The sequence below is a fragment of the Tenrec ecaudatus genome, chromosome 6 (genome assembly GCF_050624435.1).
Source record: "Tenrec ecaudatus isolate mTenEca1 chromosome 6, mTenEca1.hap1, whole genome shotgun sequence".
NCBI lineage: Eukaryota > Metazoa > Chordata > Mammalia > Afrosoricida > Tenrecidae > Tenrec > Tenrec ecaudatus.
The window spans coordinates 82,505,379-82,527,161 of record NC_134535.1 but is presented as its reverse complement, the minus strand read 5'-3'; the positions used below and the strand labels follow the sequence as shown (position 1 = coordinate 82,527,161).

Genomic DNA, 21,783 nt, shown 5'->3' with positions numbered 1-21,783 from the left:
TTGGAATTTGGGGCACAGGAAGTGCAGCGTTAAGGAATCCCCCAGCGGAGCTGATGGCACTCGGGAAAGCCTCTTCTCACAGCCTTTGTCTCTGGGGAGGCCTCTTGGATTCAGCTTTCTATTTTCAGGTCTCAGCCCCCGAGCTCTGGTGAGAATGGAATCTGCCCTAACGACATTCACTTGGCGTACCTGTGCCTCTCTGGATGAAAGGCTTCCTTTGGTCAGGTGGTGTGTTTCTGAAGGCACCCTAAGGAGTTACATCCCTGGGGAGGTGCTCAGGAGGTCGCCTCTTAGGGGAACACACCGGGAGCAGTGAGCAGGTGCACAACACTGCGCTTGGCTGTGAGGGCTTCTCAAGGAAGAAGGGCTGACCCAGGACCTTGAGGAACTTCCAGCTGAATCGTGGAAAAGGCAGATCTCTGGTTAACTGCAATGCAAGGCATAGGAGCAATGCCAGTCAGGGACGCTGGGGATTTAGGAGGCAGCAAACATCTGATTAGAGAGGACAGGAGTACCACCAAGAAGGACGGTACATGTACAGCGAATCGTGAGCGAGGAGCCAAGTCCCGGGCCAGACAACATTGGCGCATTTGTGTCACAGTTGCTTGGCCCGGGGAGCGGGAGGGTGAGGTGATGGGAGCTGCAGGAGCCCAGGCCACCTGAGGAGTAGGAAGCACCGGAACCAAGCATTTGTGTTGCTGGAGTAGATTCAGGTAACGCCTTTGGAGATACATCTATTCTCCCCTCCTGAATATTCATTATGTGTGAGCATATGGGATTTCTACTTTTAACTCTCTTGAGCTGAGCACTCAGTTCTTTAAGAGACCTTCCCTTTTGATTTCCCACTGGTGGTATAATTTTTCCCAAATGCAGTAAAAAACTAGGAAAGAGCCGGGTGCGGGAGCATGGCAGCACGGGAGTCAGAGGGTCCTGAGTGTGTCACGGGCGAGCTCTGATCAGAGCGGTGTTTCAGGCCCATCGCCTGGTGTGGTTGAATTAGTGTGGAGGCACCAAGGAGGGTCCTGGATTGTCTAAGTGGGAGGAGAAAGAGACTGGACATTCCCAATGTATAGGATGTGCCAGTGGGGAAGGTCCGAGGAGTACAGGTATAAATCCCAGGTAAGTTTGAGGTTCCGAACCTTGAGAGTTGAAGGAGTGCCGACGCTGTCTGAGCAGAAGCAGGGAAGAAATGAGGATGACCTGTGTTAGGCTGGGTTCTTCCGAGAAGCACAAGCGGTGATAGATATAGCCAGAAGTGGTTGAGGATGCTGTGAAGTTTCTGCACACAGACACAATCTGGGTCCAAGTCTGTGGCTCAGATGTTCGACTGGAGACTTCTTCCCGCTCTGGTTGCTTCAAGAACTGATGAGTCTGGTGATGATTCCAGGTCAGCCCGTCAGGTGCAGCTCAGATGGCAGGCCACTTAGGGCAGGTTCCCAGGATGGGTGGGCAGTGTGGCAGGCCATTGACTCAAGTCCAAAGAACCAGAGATTGCGGCACCAGATGCAAGATCCAGACCCAGCAAAACGCAAGCAAGCTTTTCCACAGCATCTACTTATAGAGGCCCTGAGTCACACACCCCAGAAAACCTGTCAGTCGCTGCAGGCCACCTTACCTGAGTAAGGGGCTTGCATGTAACCCTTAGCTTCTTACAACTGCTCGGTGCCGACAGCAGGTCCCATCTTGGAGGGAATGACAGTGTGCTAGGCCACATCCTGCTGGCTTACTGCTAAACCAATGAGAATCTTGGCCCAGCCAAACTAGACCCAGCTACCACCGCTCTCAGTGAGATGGTGGATCGTGAGCTTGTTTGCTGTGGAATTGCAGTAGGTAAAGATTTGGAAGTCATGTACAGAAGTGAACTTGAACTCAGGAAAGTAGAAGTCACTGAAGGAGAGAGCTGAGGAGGGGACGGGGGGGGGGGCTCACGTTGGTGGGCGTAGGAGAGATGGAGGAGGGCAGGCAAACCAGAAGAGGGGCCGTGTCAGAAGAGCGAAGATGGAAAGCTTCAAGAAAAGGGATGTCATGAAGAATGTAGCCACGATTTGGTGTGTGCAGGGCAGTGAATTGCTGAATGTGGCTCTTCTTGTCAAGGCCTCTGATTTCCATCTGGTGAGAAGGTGGGGGAGGACACGGATAGGATGCACCTGTGAGTAATTGGGAATTGGAGTCCCTGGAAGGGCATCGTGCTGCGTCTACAGTGAGCCCTCCTCGAAGCAGGAGGAGGGATTTCATTACCAGAAAGAGCCAGGAGTGAGTGGAGCCCGTCCTCTGGACCCCAGGTCCCTGTGTAGTGAGCCTCCTGGATCCAGAAGACACCTGTGACATCAGAGGAGCAGCAGAACCAGGAGCCAGAGCACAGAACAGAGTGGTGGACTTCCCAAACCACCAAGCAAGGAAAGCCGAGTGCTTTTGTGCAGGTGGATGGCTTTTGAAGTAGGGGTGTCTCTGGGTACTTAATGAGGGGAGCTGGGTTTGCTGCTGACCCACAGAGCTTGAGCTGAATGCCTTCGGGTTGAGGATGCCTGTGGAGTGGTATGCCCCTTTGGGCATTTATTAGCAGAGCTGAAAGAACTTTGTCACCAGTCCCGATAAACAACACAACCCTGAGCATTTCTCACTGCGCTCGGTGTCTGTGTAGCCATTGCCGTGGCTGCGGGAAAGCAGACAGGCAAGTGAAAATAACACAGGCCGCATGGAGCAGCCCTGGTGGCAGTGGGTTATGTATTGGGCATCTCTGGGCTGCTAATCACAAGGTGAGCAGTTTGAACCCACCAGCTGCTCCACAGGAGAAAGGAGAGGCTTCCTGCCTCTGTAAAAAGTGACAACTGCAGACACCCACGGGGGCATCTATTTGGGTTGCTGTAGTCAGCGTTCACGCAGTGGCAGGGTGGGTGGGTGGGTTGGTGGGCACACAAGGGGCTCTCTGGAAAGTCTTTAAATGGAACTGAGAGATGTCAGAGGCTGAGGGTTGGGTAATTAATGGTCTGTTTTGTCTTTGGTGAGAGCAGTTTAAGTAGGGAATGTGGTCAGAAGCCACAGTCTGAGCAAGTAAGCGGTTGAGGAAAGGGAGCCAGGTTGGAAGACTGTTCTTGAATGTGGTTTCACGGAGGAGAGAAGACAAGGGGGACAGGAGCCTGGGGAAACAGCAGTGCCTCGGGAAGACTTCTTTAGAAGGGAATGGAGATTTGCACAGGCAGGTCGTCAGGAGGAAAGGGTGTGTGGCGAAGGGACCGGAGGATCAACTGATGCAGCAGGACTGGCATGGGCAGGAAGCAGGAGGGTCCCGAGCCGTCGTCATTAGCGCGGCAGAGAGGAGAGGGCCTAAGAGCTTCTCAATACAATATGAAGATCGGAGGAGACAGGCTGTGGATAAGCCTGTGGCTTTGAAGACAGCGGTTACAGGCTGGGTCAGCTGCTGCGGTGGAAGATGTGGGCATCAGGCTAAGCCCTACAGGGCGGAGCAGAAAACCAATGGGGTGAGGCGAAGTGATGGGGAGTGGTATTGAGGAGAGTTACTGATGTTAGGCTGCAGGATGGACAAGTTGTGACAGCCCTAGAAGTCATGAACAATCACACACACACACACACACACACACACACACACACACACACACAATGCGGGGAGAGCGAAGAGGAACTGAGGGGAGGCTGCTCGGGGATCACTTACTTTCTGAAGTTCCCCTCTCTTTGTAGGGCATTTTTTGTCTTTCCGTGAATGGCAGCCTCTTGCTCCTGATGCTTTTATTCTAGACTGCAGTCCACAGAGCAGAAAGGAATGCTGGAAGCTCATCTTAGAGGGTCTTGGCTGACATTGATTCCAGGCCTTGTGCTAAGCACGTTATGCATTCTTTTATTTGCTGCTCGTGTAACCCCTGAGTGTGAAGCATTAGCTTTTAGTGGTCCCTTTAAGGCTGAGCCATCAGCTGTGGAAGGTGACCGGCCTGGCACATGGTGCAGCTGAGGTTTACACCCGGCCAAGCTGACTCTGGCCCTTGCCCTTGCCCTTGCCCCTCTTCTGAATTCCATTCCTGTGGAGCCTCTAGCAGTTGGCATAGAGGTTCTCAACCTTCCTCAGGCCGCGACCTTTTAAGACAGTTCCTCACATGGTGGTGACCCTCCAGCCATAACATTATTTCCGTTGCTACTTCATCACTGTCATTTTGCTACTGTGATGAATCGTCATGTAAATATCTGACATGCAGGATATATTTTCATTGTTACAAATTGAACATCATGAAAGCATAGTGATGAATCACAAAGCAGTGTGTACTTCTATATTGTGAAATATTTATTTCTAATGACAAAGGGAATTTTTGTCTTACAGCATGGGTAACAGGGTGAGTCTTCACTCCAGGTACTCCTGTGTGGGCATATTTGCATGTGGGCAGACCACCTGCAGACGGATAGAGGATCAGTGTCTCGGTTCCTAAGACCATGGGAAAGAGGTGTTTTTCAATAGTCTTAGGCGACCACTGTGAAAGGGTCATTTGACCCCCAAAGGGATTGCGACCCACAGGTTGAGAACCACTGGCGTAGAGAGACTGGTTGTTTTTAAAAAATCGCTCCTGGCTCTGTACAGTTTGCTGGTCACTTTTGCACACACTGTTTCCTTTATCTTCTCAACATCCCCATGAGGTTGCAGCCACCCGAGTGTGACCGAGACCACCCTTGACTCTGGGGTTTCGGATTCTCCTGTCCTGGGAGTCTTCAAAATTTGGTCCTTACAGAGGGGTGATCAGGCCCCAGAGTGTGATCTTTGTTTTCCCCCTGACGGCGCTGGTTTCCTTTCACTAAAGCAGCTCCCTCCTCCCATCTCTGCTTCTTTCCAGGCCATAGAACTCTGTACGTGGGGGTTCGGATGCCCCTGGGCCGGCAGAGCCATCGACACCACCGAACCCATGGCCAGAAGCACCGGAGACGAGGGCGAGCCAAGGGGGCCAGCCAAGGGGAGGAAGGCCAGGAGGCGCTGGCACACGGTAATCCGTGCAGGAGAGAGGGTGGGCGCTTATGCTGGGAGGCTGGGTGCTAAGGCGGTGCTCTTGATTCTGTACTCGAGTCGGGTGTTGAGAGCTTGCTTCCAAGAAAGAATACCGCTAAGCATCAAACTCCACAGTCCAGGCCTCCAACCCCCTCTCACAGGAGGTGACACCATTCGCTGGAGAATTAGTCGTTTCTCTTGATCAATGTAGGCAGGGCTTTGGTTTCTGATGGGTTTTCTGAAAGTGGTCTCAGTTCCTGAGTGTTTCCTCCCATGAAACGTCTTCCACAGGACACTTTCTTTCTGGGAATACAGAGAAGTCTCTGATCTGCATTCAGGATGGTCGCCAGTGTGTGCTTGAAGCTGTTAGGCCACCCAGATGTGCTAAGTAGGGCAGAGTTCTATTTCTGTCCTGAGTTTGAGGCTCAGGGCAGACCTTTCTGTGTGGTTGATTTTCTAGACACGCCCTCTCAGCGCGTTCAGTTCATTCTTGGCACCGAGGAAGATGAAGAGCATGTGCCTCACGAGCTGTTCACAGAGCTGGATGAGATCTGTATGAAAGAGGGAGAAGATGCTGAGTGGAAAGAGACAGCCAGGTGAGGCCCCAAAATAACCCGGGTCAAGAGTTGCTTGCGTAGGCAGATGTGTCACTTCCAGCAAGTCACTGGGCTGCCAGCCCGCCTTCATTTCTTGGTGGCAGAAGAGATGGCTGAGGTGGGGTCTGATGCTCCAGAGGCTCCTCTGGGGCATCTTGGTGTTGGCTTCTTTGTGAGGTCTCTGGTCATACCTATGCCAACCAACCTAGAACTTGGGATTGGTGACATAAACATGAAACGTACAAAGGGACCTCCCTCATTTTGGGAGGACCATAGATTAGTTGATGGCCTACATTGGTCTTGTTCGTCTGGTTTAGACGATGCCCGACAGAGTTGCCTCAGATTAGATCTTGCCCTGCAGACACAGCATAGCTCCTAACTTTTTCTCCAGGCTAACTGTAGGGTCCTTTGGCTTTTTAATTCACTTGAAGTTTTAGAATTTTTGAGAATTTCATTTTATCGGGGACGACTCAACCTCAGAGACTCTTGAGATTAGAACCAGCCTGGTGCTGGGATTCTGGGATGACCATGCTTATTTTCAGATCACACTCCCTAAGAGCCCACAGATGAATCAAGGCCCTTAGACGTCAAGGCCGTTTCTAGTAGGTGACCGGCGAGACTGAGGGATGCTGCAGAGCCCACATGCCTGAGCTTAGAGAAAGAGACAAAGTAGGTAAACATGGATCCAGCTCTCGTCGGAAAGGTGTGTATCCCAGATACACACCACATCTTCCTGTGGACAGAGAGGACTGGCTGCTTTCTATGGGTACACAAGACTAAACGTACAGATTCGCCTGATACCAAGTGAAAAGGCAATTAGGCTCGTCATTCCGTCTTTGTGAGTTTCTAAAGGTCCCACAGAACAAGATGGTTACTCTTTCTTTCTTATAAAGGGTTGGCTTTTTAAAAAAGAAAAATATATTTATATGTGATTTTCCAATGTGTCCAAAAGATATAGGTTAGACCTGTTTTTAATTGCACACACAGTACATGATTAGAAAACAGAGCGGAGCAGAAAGAGAAGGCAAATGATCTAGAACCCCACTGTCTCCCTAATGAATATAGCATTTTACTGTATTATAAATGTATATTAAATTTTTTTAACAAAACTGAAGTCAAATTATACTGTTTTGTACTATTTTATACAGCCTGCAAACAAAACAAAAACGTATCAATGTTCCCTGAATGTACAGATGCAATCTTACACTGTTCAATAGGATTATTCAGATAGCTTCTCTCTTCGGGGCTTGAAAGCCCTTCACTTTGTCCCTGTGGCCCCCGGTTGTGGTTCCTGCTTTCAGGTGGCTGAAGTTTGAAGAAGACGTGGAGGATGGGGGCGAGCGGTGGAGCAAGCCTTACGTGGCCACCCTTCCACTGCACAGTCTCTTTGAGCTCAGAAGCTGCCTTATTAATGGGACAGTCCTTCTGGATATGCGTGCAAACAGCATAGAAGAAATCTCAGGTAAGGTCAGCTGAGGGCAAATAAGGAACTTCTCTGAAATCCAAGAGGTGGTTCAGGAGCAGAGTAAAGCGGCGCCGCGTCTTTAGGCGAGTCACTTACCTTCCTCCCCTCGGCACTCTCAGTTGTGCGATGAAGTGAGGTTCAGTTCAGCAGGGCCAAGTGCTGCTGAGAGGCCAGGTTAGGTGAGTACTAGAAATATCCCTGGAATTTAACACCTGGGAGGGGATTGATGATTTTATCAAGAGCAGTTTCACTGGGGCAGCCACACTGCAAGGGCCTTCGGAATGTTTCTTTTGGGGACTTTTCATGACAGGAGAGAGAGAAAAAGCAGTAGGTAGAAAGATGGACATTTCTCTTTTTTCCCTTCTTCCTGCCCCCAAAGGAAAGATCCTGAAGTATAAGTCAGTATCAAAGTTAAAGGGACCGAAATGTGGCTCTTCATGGAGCGTTTGCAGTCCTGGAGAGTCACGGGGGGAATGCTGGATGGTAGTAGTTAAGTCAGATTGAAGTAAAGCCGCTCACGCCCGTATATGCTGTCTTTCTAATGTCAGTGCTGAGGAAAAGGAGGCTGTCTCAAGCATTTCCTGTGAAAGACCTTTTTGTATCCATGATCTCATTTAACTTGCTAGCACAGCCCCCTGAGGTAGGTGATGCGGGTAGCTCCATCAGCAGGTGAGGAAAGCGAGGCACAGAGAGGTTCTGGAGTTTGCTAGAAAGATCACACAGCTAGAAGGGGTAGTAGTACCAGGGTCGGATGTGGGTTGACTTCAGAACCCATGCTCTTCACCAAGGGTTCCAACGGCCCCTCAACACCAGGTGTGGGATGTTTGTGCCCCTCATACCGCTCGCCAGATGGGTTAAAGGGTGATGCCTGAAGCTAAGTGTTGGCAGTGAGCGGTCAGCTAGCTTAGTTGTTATTGGTTCCACCTAAAAACAGTTATTTGAGTCCTCTGGTGACCATTCCCCTGAATGACCCCAGGTCCACGAGAACTCTGGAAGAAAGGGATGCAGGAGACGTTTGTAGATGGCGGAACCGGGTGCTGTGAAGTAAGGCAGGCTTTTGAGTTCAAGGGCTCTGGGCTTGAACCCCAGATCTGCAGCTTGCTAGCTTTGTGATCTTGAGCAATTTGATCACTATTTGGCTCTCAATTTCTGTATTTGTAAAAACTGTTAAGATAATACGTACGTATTAATTTTGGGGGGATTAGATAGCATGTGTAGACAATATAGTTCCTGGTACATTTGAAATGCTCAATAGTTCTTATTCCTAATAACGATGAAGCATAACTTTTCACAGATGCCGTCGTCACCTAAGAGCCCTGGTAGCATAGTAATTATGTGTTGTGCTGTGATTCCAAAGGTCAGCAGTTTGAAACCACCAGCTACTCTTTAGGAGAAAGATGAGCCTTTTTACTCCTGTAAAAAGTTATAGTCTCAGAAACAGGGGCAATTCTAGCCTGTCCTATAGGGTCACTGTGAGTCAGAATTAACTCAGTGGCAGTGAGTTATCATATAACTCTTTTAGATACTGAAGCTAAAATTGTGACTGTGGTAGAAATGCTTCCCCACCCCACCCGTACTCCCTCCCCATTCCCTTCCCCCCCCCCCAGCTGGTTCTGGCCTGCTTGGGTTCATGTCGGCTCCTGCTTTCCAGACCTGATCCTGGACCAGCAAGAACTGTCCAGTGACCTGAGCGACAACATGAGGATTAAAGTCCGGGAAGCCCTTCTCAAAAAGCATCATCATCAGAATGAAAAAAAGAGAAACAACCTCATTCCCATTGTTCGCTCCTTTGCTGAGGTCGGCAAGAAGCAGTCGGATCCCCATTCAATGGATAAAAACGGTAAGGGTTTCAGGAGGGCCTGTTCTCTAGCTTTATAAAGAAGACGCTTGTGAACGAGGTAGACACGCTATATTTGTCTGATACGCGTCCAGCCGATTTGGAGACCTCGTACTTCTGGCGATTGATTGCTAGGAGGGGTGGCTGGGATGGCCCTCATCTCTCTCGTGGGCATCAGAGGACTCAAGATGAAGGATTTCTGTCCCTGGGTAGCCACAGAACTAACACAGGTTTTGAGAGATTTCCAATCTGGGGACAATTGGGGGGCCAAAAGATCAGCTTCTTAAGATCAAAAGATGGTGCTTTTTCAGAAGGCTTTGGGTGTTAGGTGCTGTCGCGTCCGTTCTGTCTGGAGCAACAGAAGGAGACAGCGACTAGAGTGCATGTGTCTTGAGCCAGACTCAAGGTTGCAAAGTGTGTGACCTTGGGCAATATCGCAACCTTCTTTGAACCTTACTGTCGCTTGTGAAATGGGCATGACGATGAGAGGACCAACACCATTATCACGGGAGGCTTCAAGGAGTGAGTCCATGTCTTCATCATGACCAGTGATGGTCATAAGCACGCGGTGAGTTCCAGTGGCTGATTGGTTACCTTGTCTGTGGCCTCGTCTGCATCGGCTCCTGGATCCCACATTGACTGACTCACGATCTGCAGGAGACAGGCTTGGGAATGCCTGCTGTTGAAGGGTCTTCCATGGGGCTGTCTTCTAGGCCTCTGGTTAAGGACTGCTGCCATCAGAGACACAGACGAGAGGGTCAGGAAGAAGGGACAGAGATCACAAGACCTCTGTCTTCCCTTGAGCCCTAGCAGCAGGCCACGCGGTGGGCACGCGTGTCCCTGGGTAGCCACACAGTGGCTTCATAGTCATCTCCGTTTCTTCCTCCTGCTAGTTTTCAAGAAACAGTCACAGCCGGCGGATGGTGAATGAGTGAGCCAGATGGGAAACAGGCAGGGACGCAGATAATCCAGTTTCATTTTTCTCCAAATAGGTCAGATGTTATCTCCTCAGTCTGTTCCAACTACAAACCTTGAAGTAAAAAACGGAGTGAATTGTGAACACAGTCCTGTGGATTTCAGTAAGGTGAGCAACTCCTGGGAATTGGCTTATCACCTAGGGTCCAGTTGCTAGAAACTGACTGAGCTTTGGTCCTCCAAGACGGTTTCTCCAAGGCTATGGTCCCTTCCACCGAAGAGCAGGCCCACGGCTGCTCATGGCTTCTCCCTTCTCCCTCAGCCATATTCCACCTGTCGGAACGGAAAACAGCCATGACACAGCGCTGATTGTTTCAGTTACTGATTGACATTTGCTCTGGAGCTGCTGCTTCCAGCCTCCAGGGGTTTTGTCAAAAGAGTGTTCTTGTTAGCATCTCCTAAACCTCCTTCCTGGTGGGGACTCACTTATGGGGGGCTGTGACTTTGGTATCCAATACCTCCTGCAGAAGAAGTGTCCCCTTTACAGGGCCTTGTTCCGCTCTGGTCTGCTCTGCACTTGTCCCTGCTCTGACTCTCCCCGACCCTCTGCTTCTAAAACACTAGCGGTGTTGTGTCACTTCTCATGAGGCTTCCCACTTTCTCTAGAGAAACAAAACCGCGACTGAAATGTCTGATAAAGCCTTCAGCTACTTGAAAGTGGAAAGAATCTGACCCAGAACTTCTTCAAAAGCATTGCTCTCTGAGGAAACACGGTGGTATGCAGTCCAAATAAGTGGACCTGGATTTAAAACTCAATTTTCTCTGAGCAACTGTGTGGTCACGGGCAAGTCAGCTTCACTTCTCAGGGTCCCAGTTGCTGCTGCTTTTTTTTTTTTAAGTGAAGCTCATAATCCTGCCTTGCCCACGTGACAAGGTTATTGTGAAGCTCAGCTGAAAGAAGACATTAGCTATCCCACAGAAGACCCTGCTGGATCTAACGTACAAGCTCATGGACACCTACTCTTGAGCCGCTGCTCATAGGGAAGGTGATTGGTTTGAGGTGATGGCTCCCTGTCAGAGAGTTATTTTGGCGTTTTAGGTAGACCTTCATTTCATGAAGAAAATCCCCACGGGGGCTGAGGCCTCAAACGTCCTGGTTGGAGAAGTGGATACCCTGGACCGCCCCATCATTGCTTTTGTGAGGCTGTCCCCCGCTGTCCTCCTCTCGGGCCTGACGGAAGTGCCAATCCCAACAAGGTAAAGACAAAGACAACCAAGCTCAGTACATTCTAACTCAAGTCCAGGTTTTGGTACGTTCTGGTGGGAGACATGAGTTTAACTCCAAGAATTCAGATTAATTCATTTCAAGGATGCTGTGTAAACACAGCAAACAAGGGGATATTTGATTTATCCCTGCAGAAGAACCCTAAGGTCTGAAAGCCTTTGGACCACATGTACCTGCAGCCCTAGCAGAGGAAAGCTGGGGGCTATTAGAAGGGCGGAGCAAGAGCCAATTCTGCTTTGAAGGCACGCCTGCGTTCATTCTCCCATTTTTATAGAGCCACATCCCTGGGCAACATCTGGCAGGGTTTGCATGATTTGGAGATATGCCCCCCATTTGTTCAAAAGGTGATTCCTGGTCCCTGGTAATGCAGGTGATTCAGAGCTCCACTAATTACAGAGTATTAGCAAGTTCAGAACACAGTTTAGCCGCCTCTGTGAGGCCTAATCTTTTCAATTTCTTTAATCTTTTCTTTCCCCATCATTTTCTTATTGGGACAATGAATTGGATTCAGATAACCTTAAATTTACACTACAATAAAAATGTCATGTTGATTTTTTTTTAATTAAAAAAAACACTGTCCGTTCTATAGCAAGGATATGTGTCTCTGGAAACCCTCAGAAATGTAACCACATTATTATGTGGAGTCCGACCAATCACGTCTCATGCCCTTAGTGGTGCCTGCAGGTCAAAGGCAACTCGCGTTGTCCCGTTGTCGGTATGCGTCCATTGATGGAAGGTACGGTGATGGTCACTGTTTGATGAGAGAGAGAGGGTTGGCCGTTTAGAGAGGAAGTAAGGTGCCACTTCTTCATGCTTACTTACAGTGTTCTCCTGTGTGTGTTTCCAGGTTTTTGTTTGTTTTATTGGGTCCAGTAGGGAAAGGCCAGCAGTACCATGAGATTGGCCGGTCTATGGCCACCATCATGACTGATGAGGTACGCCTCTCTTCTGCTTTTCATCCATCTCCTAAATATTGATTGTTCACTCTGTGTCAGGCACTGTGCTAGTTGGTGGGGATAGAGGAAGGACAACATCAGGGACTGTTAGGAAGCACTTCAGGGCATGCATGTCTCTGGGAGCCTGGTGGACACGGCGGACCAATTCCTCTGGTGAATTCTCCCCTTTTGAGTAACCAAGGAAGTAGAGAAGCTTCTTTTCTGGAGCAATTCTTATTGAAAAGGAGGGTACTTGGAATACATGAAAGCTGACTTGACTTTCTAGTGAGGATGGTTAATTAAGTGCATCCAAGCTATTTATATGAGGAACCCACTCTTCTCCTGCAAGTCACTGAAACCACTGTACAAGGCCCAGTGCTGCGACGTGACTGACTGACCTATCCCAGCCAGTGCATCCAGACACTTCGGCAGCCTGTGATGCCGAACCCACAGTGCATACTCTGGTGGGAACGGCCTGGCTCCTGGAGCTCAAAGCCCAGCTTTTGATGCATATGTCGCAGGAGGCTCAGGGAGATGAGGGCTGGAGCTTTTGTTTGCTTTTAAGACATTCTTTTTGGGAGACTTCTTACAAGGATGTCATTCACAATGCCACTCAGCTTTCCCCACCATTACGATGAAGACAGTTTTGCATGCCTCTGGCCTTTGCTTCAGCTCTTTGAGGAGATAATTGAATCAGACAGCTTTAGAGTCAGGCGTATAGTTAGTTCTTTTTGACTTATCTGCATTCTTTTTTCCTTCTTTTTAAAATACTTTAATCCATTTTCCTCATACTTCTCTAAGTCCTCAGCTTTCTGCATGTCAATCCCTGTCGCGAAGAAATGCAGATCGTCTCCATCCTTCATCATGTCCGTTGATGATCGTATTCAGTCGAGCTACTTTCAATGTCCCTGAGAGTGTTTCCTTTGCTTTAGATTTTTCACGATGTGGCCTATAAGGCAAAAGAGAGAGATGACCTCCTGGCAGGGATTGATGAGTTCCTGGACCAGGTGACGGTGCTCCCTCCAGGAGAGTGGGACCCCTCCATTAGAATTGAACCACCCAAAAATGTCCCTTCCCAGGTAATGTATGCGCAGCCACCAGTCCCTCCCTTGCTGAGTGCCCACCAGCAAAGACCCTCTAATAGGGGCCCTTAGAATGTCAGAACAGTTGTAAAAATGTAATACATCGACTCAGGTGTGATGGGGTGATCCCAGATTATCTGGGAGTGAATTTTAAGTCGCGCTGCGGGATTCATGTGAATGGCCGAGTACGGAGGGGAGGCTGTTTTGGAGGGGTGCCTCGCATATAAAGCCGTCACACGACAAGGCCAAGTAATTGTGAGGGCAGAGTTCTGCCAGGCTTTTTTTGACCTCTAAAGTGGGGGAGGAAATGCCCCTGCACGAGGCACTACCCCCAGTATTGTACAGATGCTACTTAAACCTCAGTATCCTAAGTAGGTAGCATTGTTCCTGTTTTTACAAATGAGGATTAAAAGCTGGAGGGAGGAAAACACAATCCTGTCTTCTAGGGGAAAGGTTAGACATAAAAGCAAAGGGCATTTATAGAGGTCTAAATACAGGCATGTATATATGTAAATATATTTATGTATGATGATGGGGAAATAGATCTATGTGCATCTATTTATAGGCTTAGTATTAAGGTAGCAGATGGACAATGGGCCTCCACTCAAGTACTCCCTCAGTGCAGGAACACTTTGTTCTATTAAACTGGCATTCCATGATGCTCACCTTCCCGACACAATCGTTGAAGACAAATGGGTGCATAAGTGTGTTAGTCTGGGTACTTTAGAGAAACAAATCCACAGAAACTCCTACATAAGACAGAGTTTTATTTAAAGGTTAAGTGAGCATCAATAAAACATTCCAATCCAGTGCTGCCCAAGCCCACAAGTCCAACATTAACCCATTAGTCCAACACCAATCCACAAAGTCATCCTCCATCTCACAAAGCAGACACAATGATGCCAACTGCAGGAGGAAAGCCAAGTCAGTGAATGTGTAAGCATCTCAGTGCTGGCAGGGGCTCCACATGGCTTCTCCAGCACCCAGACTGCATCGGGGTAGGTCCATGTGGCTTCTCCTTGGGATGTCTAGCAGGAAGTCAGCCTTGCCAGCTGAAGCAGGGAACTGCTAAGGCAGCTGCACCCTGGCCCGGCCATCACAAAGCAAGAGACCTGAGAACTAGAAAGGTGAGGCTCACTGAGCCATTTATCTCTCTGCCCTTCAATTAACCCCACATGTGTTTGTCGGCCAGGTTGGCACAGTAAACTAAATAACCCAATAAGCAAACATGGTGAATAAAGCTGTTGGTGCCTGGCTCTCAAAAGATACAGCACCTGAGGTCTTAAAGGCTTGAAGATAAACAAGCAGCCATCTAGCTCAGAAGCAACAAAGTCCACATGAAAGAAGCACACCAGCCTGTGTGATCATGAGGTGTTGAAGGGATCAGGTATCAGTAATCAAAGAACAAAAAAAATCATATTGTGAATGAAGGGGAGTACAGATTGAGGACCCAAAACCCACCTGTAGGCAACTGGACATCCCCTTACTGAAGGGTCTCAGGGAGGAGACGAGCCAGTCAGGGTGCAGTATAGCAACGATGAAACATAAAATTTTCTTCTAGTTTCTAAATGCTTCCCCTACCCTCCCACCCCCACTATCCTCCCAATTCGACCTTACAAACCTGGCTAGACCAGGGGATGGACAATGGTACAGATAGGAACTGGAAACACAGCGAATCTAGGACAGATGATCCCTTCAGGACCAGTGATGTGAGTGGCGATACCGGGAGGGTGGAGGGAAGGTGGGGGTAGAAAGGAGGAACTGATTACAAGGATCTACATATAACGGACAATAGAAAAATGGGTGAAGGGAGATGTTGGACAATGTAAGATATGATAAAGTAATAATTTATAAATTATCAAGAGTTCACAAGGGAGGAAGGAGCCGAGTGGGAGGGGAAAAATGAGCTGATACCAAGGTCTCAAGTAGAAAGCAAATGTTTTGAGAATGATGAGGGCAACAAATGTACAATTGTGCTTGACGCGATGTATGTAGATTGTGATTAGAGTTGTACAAGCCCCTAAAATGATTTTTTAAAGGTTATACGGAGGTAAATTTAACCTTGAACTTGAGGTCATATGCCATGCATGTCAAAGCCCCCATTTTTCCTGTTTCTGGGTAAGGTAGAGCAAGAAGTCATTAAAAAAATTTTTTTTAAATCTCTCTTGGATATAGTTGTATATTATCCCAAGGAAAGTCAGTAAAGTCAGAAAATGCATTGGAAGGTTACTGAGAAACACTTGGGCATTGGGGCTGCTTTGCGTTATCTCCCCATGTGCCCTGACGCCCCCCCGCCCCACCCCTCGCCCACCCGCACCCCTTACGCAGGTTGGACAGACAGATGGCTGACTTCTACGCTGGCGTTCTTCTGTTAACAGGAGAAAAGGAAAATGCCTGGAGTTCCAAATGGAAACATTTGCCACGTAGAGGTGGAGCCACACGGGGGCCACAGTGGGCCAGAACTCCAGCGGACCGGAAGGTGAGTTCTTGGCTGCTTCAGAGCTGCTGCTGCTGCCACCGCCGCCTGGGGAGGCGTGTGTAAAGGACCGCTTCCAGCCTCCGCCTCTGTGATGTCTCTGTGGTCTGGGAATGGCTATTTCTATTATAAATATGCCACATCTTGTATTCATTCATTCAGGTTTCCCATCCCCCTGACCCTGCTTCATCTCACCCCCAGTTCTGCCCACATGTTCTCGCTGCCGGGAGCACTCTCTGTCCCTCATTTCTATGGAATCACTCCATTCCCTTTGTCTCCTTTGAGAAGCCTTCTGGGACTCTGGTATGTGATGTGACAGAGGTAAGGTCTTCCTGTTCGAGCCCGTATCCTCTCTATATTTTAACTTCTTACTGTCAGTTGGGTGAACGTTTACAGAGAAGTTCGGATTTCCATCCCACAGTTCCCATGCATTGTGTTTCGTGGTATTGATTGCCATCTCACGGTGTGACGTCCAGCCCACTTCCTCCCTGGGGTTCCTGCTTGAGTCCCTCCTCCTCTTGGAGCTTGATGTCTCTACGGTGTGCACAGTGCTGTACACCTGTCTGTTGTTTGACCGACCATTATGCCATCCGCCTGAATTGATTTCTAGATCTGAAGGGTCATGTTGAATTTGGTTGCACATTTTTTCTCCCCTCTATTCTGGACCGTCTCCCAGTCTGTCCCTTTCGGAGCCGTTAGCAGGGGTAGCTGTGTGCACAGTCTGCTTCTGCTCTCGGAGTCAGGGAGACTGATATCTGCGTGGTACATGGGTCCATTAGACTAACTTGTTGCCGTGTGCTTTTTAAAAATTATTTTATTCGATCTACTCTTCATTCCTTTGAATGGGCAGAGACAAATACTTGGACCATAGAGAGCCCCATCCTTTGCTGCCAGAGTAGGACAACATTGTCTTTCTGGACTGTGAGAGGCCAGTTGACCTTGAGATTCCCCAAAACATGATCTCCCGAGCCTCCAGGCTCAGTGGCTCATTCCCTCAAAGTGTTTCTGCCGACGTTTTCGTCACTTTACGCCTATATCCCCCTCCATGGGAGACCTGGTGGTTCTGCTCTTGGACTGCTAACCAGAAGGTCAGCACTTGGAAATCACCAGCGGCTTCCCAGGAGAAAAATGAGGCTCTCTAGTAAAGCGTTGCCGTCTCCGAAACCCACAGGGGCGGTTCTGCCCTGTCCGGTAGGGTCGTTGTGAGTTGGAATCAACCTGCTGGCGGTGAGTTTGAGTCAGGCCACACCACCTTCATGGATATATTTGCTGCAAAGATCGATAAACAGGTTAGCCTCTGTCAAACCTATATCTACTCATCGATAAGCTCCCACGCTCCCTCCCGCACCCGTTTAGCCTGCACTTCTATCTGTGCATAGCTGTCTCATTCATAGATCACCATTGTCGCAGGATTATGCAGATACGTTTTTACTTCTGTTGCACCTTCCAGAGTCTTCTCAGCCTGCACCAATGTTTGCTGGCCCTCCTCCAATTGCATGCCACCTTTCACCCCCGGTCACATGAGTCTGACCTCTAGCCCAGCGGTTCTCAACCTTGCCAATGCTGTGACCCTCTCATACAGGTCCTCATGTGGTGGGGACCTCCAACCATAACATTATTGTCGTTGCTACTTCATCACTGCCATTTTGCTACTGTTGTGAATTGGGCGACCCTGTGAAAGGGTCGTTTGACGCCCAAAGGAGTCGCGACCCACCGTTTGAGAACTGCTGCTCTAGCCAGTCATTTGCTTCCTTTGCCTCCTGGTAACCGTCAAAAGATGTTTCTTTTACTCTGAAAACCTTTTCTTAACTTTTTATAACAGTGATCTCATATATTTGCCCTTTTGTGATTGATTTCTTTCACTCGGCATAATATTTAACTCCAGGTTCATCCAAATTAGGAGATGCTTCACAGAATCGTCATTATTCTTAATGTTGCACAATATTCCATGGTGTGTATCTATCATTCTTCCACTGATGGACAGCTAAGTAGCTTCCATCTTTTGCTAGTGTGCAGATTCCGGTGCACATGGGTGTGCATCCATCTATTTATGTTGTGACTCGTTTCTCTGGGGCATGTACTGTGGAGCAGAATGGCTGCGTCAGGTGGTCTTTCTGTTTCCAGCTTGCCATGCTGCACTATTTTACAGCCCCCCTACCCCCCAGCAAGGGCATGAGCGTTCTAGGCTCTCCACACCTCGCCAGCATTGTTTTAGCAGCTTTTACTAATAATGCTGGAGTTAGAAGGAAATATCATTGTCGCTTTGATTTGCGTGCTCTGTTGGCTAGTGATCAGAAATATTTCGTACGCTTTTTGGGTCACTACATGCCTTCCCTGGTGAAAGTTTGTTCTTGTCATTCGCCTATTTTTAAATTGCATTGTTTGTTTGCTTCAGGTGTTGAGTTGTCTATAAACTTTAGAGATTACTCCCTTATCCAATATGCCATTGCTAAAATATGTTTTGCCTAGTCTGAGGATTCTCTTTTTACTCATTTATTGAAATCTTTTCATGCACAGATGTGTCTTAACTTTTTAGAAATTCCAGTAATCTAATTTGTCTGTTGCTATTAATGTATTTTTAATTTCTTGATAGTGTATTTATTGCCATGTGTTTAGGTCCCTAAGTTTGTGACTCTTTATCGTTCTAGATTTTACATTGAAGTCATTGATCAGTATTGAGTTTTGATTTTTTAAATGGTGTAAAATGGATTGTTTCATTTTTATGTAACGGGGTAGCCTCTTTTCCCAAGACTGATGATTAAAGAAAGTGTCCCTCACCATTGGCTGTGTTTTTGGCCCTTCGTCAAAGATGAGTGTCCGCAAGTGGATGAGTTTCACTCGGGGTGCTCAGTTCTGGTTCCCATGGGTCTGTGTGCCTGTGGTTGGACCAGGACCAGGCGTGCCGGCTGCCCTGACTGGGGAGCAGTCTTGTGTCTGGAGGGAGGCCTCCTGCGCTGCTGCTGAAGGCGCTTCCCTTTCACAGAAAGGCGATGTGTGCTTTCCTCTCCTTCAAGAATGATGTTTGAGCCTGGATCAGGATTGCGTTGTAACTGTAGATAATTTTGGGTAGTATTGACATATTCACAATATTAAACCTTCCTATTCGTGAGCATGGCATCTTCTTCCGTTTATGTGGGTCTCTTTTGGTTTCTTGCTGTAGTGTTTTATGGCTTTCTTTGTCTAAGTCCTGTTTCTCTAGTTAGATTAATTCCTAAGTATGTCATCATCTGGGCGGCTACCGTAAGTCACATTACTTCCGCAGTTCCTTTCAGAGCTCTCTTTATTAGTGCAAAAGAACCCAACGGATTGTGTGTGTGCGTGTGTGTATTGATCTTGTGCCCTGCCACTTTGCTGACTCCATCAATTCCTGTAATCATTTTACTGAATACTTGGCATTTTCTGCAAATATGGTCATAACATCTACAAATTGTTTTACTTCTTCTTTGCCACTTTGGATACCTTTGATTTCCCTTTCTTGCCTGATAGAGCCGGCTACGACTTCCAGCACAGTGTTGAATAGAAGAGGTAATAAAGGCAACCTGCCTGGATCCCACTCTCAAGGGGAAAGCTTTCAGTTCCTCTCCTTTGAGCCTGTTAGCCATTAGTTTTGTAAATATGCCCTTAATTATACTGAGGAATTTTCTTCTTTGTTGAGTGTTTTTTATCAGGAATGACTATTGAATTTTGTCACATTTATTTTCTCTGTTGATGGATGTGATCATGTGATTATTTTTCTTTTATTGATTTGGTTGGTTGCATTGATTGTTTTGCTAACGTTGAACCATTCTTGCGTACCTGGTGTGAATCCCACTTGATCAGGATGATGTACTCTTTTTTTTCACATTATTTGAATTTTAATCTGTAAATTCTTTTTTTAAAAAACATTTTATTAGGGGCTCATACAACTCTTATCACAATCCATACATATACATACATCAATTGTACAAAGCACATCTGTACATTCTTTGCCCTAATCATTTTCAAAGCATTTGCTCTCCACTTAAGCCCTTTACATCAGGTCCTCTTTTATTTTTTTCCCCTCCCTCCCCACTCCCCCCTCCCTCATGAGCCCTTGATAATTTATAGATTATTATTTTGTCATATATTGCCCTATCCGGTGTCTCCCTTCACCCCCTTCTCTCCTGTCCATCTCCCAGGGAGGAGGTCACATATGGATCCTTGTAATCGGTTCCCCCTTTCCAACCCACTCACCCTCTACTCTCCCAGTATCGCCCCTCACACCCTTGGTCCTGAAGGTATCACCCACCCTGGATTCCCTGTGCCTCCAGCTCCCATATGCACCAGTGTACAACCTCTGCCCTATCCGGTCCTTCAAGGTAGAGTTTGGATCATGGTAGTTGGGGGGAGGAAGCATCCAAGATCTGGGGGAAAGCTGTGTTCTTCATCAGTACTACATCGCACCCTGACTGACCCATCTCCTCCCCTAGATCCCTCTGTGAGGGGATCTCCAGTGGCCGACAAATGGGCTTTGGGTCTCCACTCTGCACTTCCCCCTTCATTCACTATGGTAAGATTTTTTTTTTTTTTTTATGATGCCTTATCCCTGCTCCCTTTGGCACGTCATGATCACACAGGCTGGTGTGCTTCTTCCATGTGGGCTTTGTTGCTTCTGAGCAAGATGGCCGCTTGTTCACCTTCAAGCCTTGAAGACCTCAGACACTATCTCTTTTGATAGCCGGGCACCATCTGCTTTCTTCCTCACATTTGCTTATGCACCCGTTTGTCCTCGGCGATCTTATCAGGGAGGTGTGCAGCCAATGATATGATTTTTTGTTCTTTGATGCCTGATAACTGGTCCCTTCAGGACCACGTGATCACACAGGCTGGTGTGTTCTTCCATGTGGATGATGTACTCTTTGATACACTGGTGGACTCTATTGGCTAGACCTTTGTTGTGCATTTTGCATCTGTGCTTGTGAGAAGTATTGGTCTGTAGTTTTGTACTCTGATGTCTGCTGGATTTGTATCAGGGACACAGTCACTTCATAACTTGAGTTTGGAAGGAGCTTATCTTCTTCTACACTCTAGAATTGGTGTGGGCTCGTTGACTATTTGGTAGAATGTAAGAGACGCTGTCAGGGCCTGGATTTGGTGGCTGTGGGGGAGTTTTTCTAACGACCACATGGATTTTCCTTTTGTTACAGGTTTTTTTCAAATTTTCAATTTCATTCTTTGTTCAGTTAGAAAGGTTGTGTGGTTATAGATATTTGTCAATTTCTTCTAGGTTTTCTTTTAAAAAATTAATTGTATTGGGGGCTCTTACAGATATTGTAATGATCCATAAATCAATTACATCAAGCAAACTTGTACCGATGCTGCCATTGTCAGTTTCAGAACATCATTCTACTTGAGCCCTTATTATCAGCTCTTCTTTTTTTCCCTTCTTCCCCTCCCCCACCCTTGTGATCCCTTGATAAATCATACATATATTTTTTTTTCTCCTCTTACACCGTCCACTGTATCCCTTCACTCAAATTTCTGTTATTCATCCCGCTCAGCGGGGGTGAGGTGGGGTTATCCATCCATCCATCCATCCATCCATCCATCCATCCATCCATCCATCCATGCTATCATTTCCGTTTCTCCATCCCCCAGTTTCTTCTAGGTTTCCCATTTGCTGGAGTACAGTTAGTTCTTCATAGTAGTGTGTGGTCATCTTTGCTGGTTCCATTGGATCTGCCTGTCGTCTGCTCCGATGTGCTTGTGTATTGCTGGAAAGAGCCCTCTGCTGAGCGCTGCTCTTGCTACGTCCCAAAGGTTTGGGAATGTCGTGTTTTGATTCTAAGATTAAAAAATAATTTCTTCTATCACCCAGTAATTTTTAAGGAGGGTGTTACTCAATTTCCTTGCATATTACTTTTTACTTGATCCTCCCATTTGATTGATTTATTTTATTTTCCTAGTTTTATTTTGATTTGATTTTATATTGGATGGTTTCTGATTTTATAGTGATTTGAGAAGATACTCTATCGTATTCTGATGTTTTAGAATGGATTGAGGCTAGTTTTGTGGCCTAGCATATGGTCTATGTTGGAGAACATTCTGGGTCCTGAGAAACACTGTCTGCTGGGTTGTAGTTAGGTTGAGGGTCCTGTGTTTGTCTGTGCGGTCAGGTAGTTAGCTGCTCTTCTGTGTCTTCCCCGAGTTGAATTCTCGTTCCTCTGTCCTTCATTAAAAGTGTTTCATTAAA

The 21,783-nt window shown here is 47.6% G+C and overlaps 1 protein-coding gene across 1 annotated transcript in view; it reads left to right on the top strand.

Annotated features, from left to right (window-relative positions):
• SLC4A8 (solute carrier family 4 member 8) overlaps nt 1-21,783 on the top strand; it is an 86,783-nt gene that overhangs the window by 26,126 nt on the left and 38,874 nt on the right. The window contains exons 3-11 of the mRNA XM_075551665.1: nt 4,833-4,979; nt 5,442-5,577; nt 6,879-7,039; nt 8,694-8,882; nt 9,872-9,963; nt 10,894-11,051; nt 11,927-12,014; nt 12,947-13,093; nt 15,475-15,575. Of these exons, the coding sequence (XP_075407780.1) occupies nt 4,833-4,979; nt 5,442-5,577; nt 6,879-7,039; nt 8,694-8,882; nt 9,872-9,963; nt 10,894-11,051; nt 11,927-12,014; nt 12,947-13,093; nt 15,475-15,575 (1,219 nt within the window). The remainder of the gene's footprint in view (nt 1-4,832; nt 4,980-5,441; nt 5,578-6,878; nt 7,040-8,693; nt 8,883-9,871; nt 9,964-10,893; nt 11,052-11,926; nt 12,015-12,946; nt 13,094-15,474; nt 15,576-21,783) is intronic.